Below are 2,466 nucleotides of genomic sequence, written 5' to 3'. Positions count from 1 at the left end.
GCGCAAGCCTTTGCCTTTGTGCTTCAGGCCATCCGATCGCCGCCACCCCCTCAAGCCTGGCATGACGCTACTGAAAATCTCGATATATGGTCTGTGGAGTATGAGGACATATTGCGGAGCATTCCAGCAACAGATCGGAAGCCGCAACGTGAAACTCCTTACAAACCTCAGCGCTGGAAAGGGTTTGTACGCTCTCCGATCCAGACACGCTCCCGATGCCAGCCACAGCAGGACGGGATGCAGCAGCCAAGCAGTGACGACAGCGATAACGATGATGATGAGAGCCCTTCCCCAACGCCAAACCCAGCTATTAGTCACGGAGGGGCCTTGGTTGCATTAACAGCCGTCGGGTCGAGCGAAATACAGCAGCAGGATGGAAGAGCAGCCTCGGGAGAGGGCACTACTAGGCGACTAAGCATCTATGACCGACTATACTGCACGCACGAATGTCTTCGTGGGCTAGCGTTTGGTGGCCCCATGGATGAGCAATGTCCCAACTTCACGGATCATGGCAATGTGCACATCAACCGACGCAATTTTCTTCGCCTGATACGGAATCAACTAGCCGTGGATCGCGGAGAGGATGCTGATTGCGTGCCGCTCTACCTATCAGGATCACGTGGATCCCTCTTCAAAGTCCGCCTGTCGTCGCATGGCTACACGCTTGTGGCGAAAGGCGTAGAGGCGGTGGATACCAAGCATCTACGCTACGAAAACAAGATATACGATCATCTTCGGGTCCTCCAGGGGAAGGTCGTTCCGGTCTGTCTCGGTACCCTTGACCTTGTCAAGCCCTACTACTATGATAGCGGTGTGTATAAGTACTTCATGCTCCTCAGTTATGGCGGGCGACCAGTCTTGCGAGAACTGGGAGAGGTCAACGCACGTGTCGCCAACGAGGTTCTCACTGCGCTCAGTCGACTGCATCAGTACCGAGTTCTACACTGCGATGCAGAGCTGCGCAACGTGCTCTACGATAAACACACTGGTAGATGTATGATCGTGGACTTGATGCAGGCGGAGTCCCACGCCCGGCGACCTCTTGGGTCTATCAACGTTAATGGCCTAACTAGAAAGAGGAAGAGGGGGTTGACGCCATGGAAGCATGAGGAAGACGTCTTTACTGTCGAGATGCAATGTTTGCGGGCGAATTTGGCGCACTCAGATAGATAGACGCAAGGGTCCCAAGCGCCTCGTTCACTGCCATCGATCTCAGCGGGATGCGCTTCGAGATCGGTACGGCCTGATCGTCTGGAGATGGAGGCGGCGGGGACGATGAATCGCATTCCGGTCGGTGTGATCCGCGGGGTGTGCGACTACGGCGACGAGCACAAGAACAAGGAGTGGCAGGCGCACGCGGCGGCGATGGCGGGGGCTTATGATCTACACTTTCCCTCGAGGTACGAAGCCTAAGTTGCAATACTGTATCTCAGTCAGCTAACTTGGGCAACCTTAGGAACGCCAATTCCTCTCCATTTCATTCTCTCCAATGATTCTATATCACGGTTCTCTCTCCAACTTCACGTGGTATCCCGCTTGCAGGTTTGGATCCCTTAGGATCTCCCTCCCTGAACTTCGAGCCTAACAGCTGTTTAGACCCGAATCACTTGTTGGAAGAGTTCTACAACACGCACGCGCAAAAGGAAAAGGAAACTGCCGAGAAGTGGTTGGATGCAAACCCCTAGTAAGAAGCAACATTGGATGACGCAGGAGGCCGTGTGGATGACTACGTAACTCATGGCAAGCGCGTCGGAGTACTTGTTATATTGATTCGCGCTGGAAATTTAATACTTTATGGAAGGACCAATCTACCTTTATTTCCCTATATTCCCCCCTTTTTTTTATACTAAGCATTAGGCACGAAGCGTTTGTGAGATCGCGCTCACTCGAAAACCATGCCCTTTCATGCCATACATTGATTTGGTTAACGGGAGACGTGTTTGCAGAGGTGCGTGACAGCGGGCCCCACCTGTTCGCAGCCGACGGGACAGCAATCGAGAACCCGAAATCAGCGAGCAGCCCACGTCGTACATTGTTAAGAATCACAACTTCATATACTGCTCTTCGCTAACCGACCTCTCTATCATCAATAGTTCACAACTCCTTCTTTGGTGATCCAGAGGTTGCCATCCCTGTCCTTGCCTACCACAGGACTCTGAGAAAAGTCCTGGGACTTGCTGACTCGACCATGATGAGGACATTCCCTGCACACAACATCACCATCCTGATGAACTGGATTTCCCCCAGAGTCGTAACAAAGATGGTACGACGCTCCGCAGATTTTGATCTGTTCTTTGCAGTGCTTGGCAATGCAAGTTTTTTTAACGTGAACGTTATTCTGATGATCGCAAACACTGCATACCCCCTTCAGAGAGGATGATTTCATCTTAGAGACAGGAGGTTCCGTACTGTCAAGATCGAGTGAGTCAGTGTACCAGTTTCAGTGTCGCATCTTCTTACGCTAGT

General features: G+C 52.1%; 1 protein-coding gene across 1 annotated transcript; it reads left to right on the top strand.

Moving 5' to 3' along the window:
• Positions 1 to 477: 477 nt before the first annotated feature.
• On the top strand, positions 478 to 1,413 carry J7T54_004900 (uncharacterized protein; the record flags this gene model as incomplete). Its single annotated transcript, XM_051510649.1, has 2 exons — positions 478 to 994; positions 1,217 to 1,413. 2 exons carry the CDS (start codon positions 478 to 480, stop codon positions 1,411 to 1,413), a joined length of 714 nt encoding a protein of 237 aa, XP_051358473.1.
• Positions 1,414 to 2,466: the final 1,053 nt, after the last annotated feature.

Source organism: Emericellopsis cladophorae (assembly GCF_022114955.1).
Source record: "Emericellopsis cladophorae strain MUM 19.33 chromosome Unknown NODE_151_length_12231_cov_109_724288, whole genome shotgun sequence".
NCBI lineage: Eukaryota > Fungi > Ascomycota > Sordariomycetes > Hypocreales > Bionectriaceae > Emericellopsis > Emericellopsis cladophorae.
The sequence above is the reverse complement of the archived record's forward strand: the minus strand, read 5'-3'. Positions and strand labels throughout refer to the sequence as shown.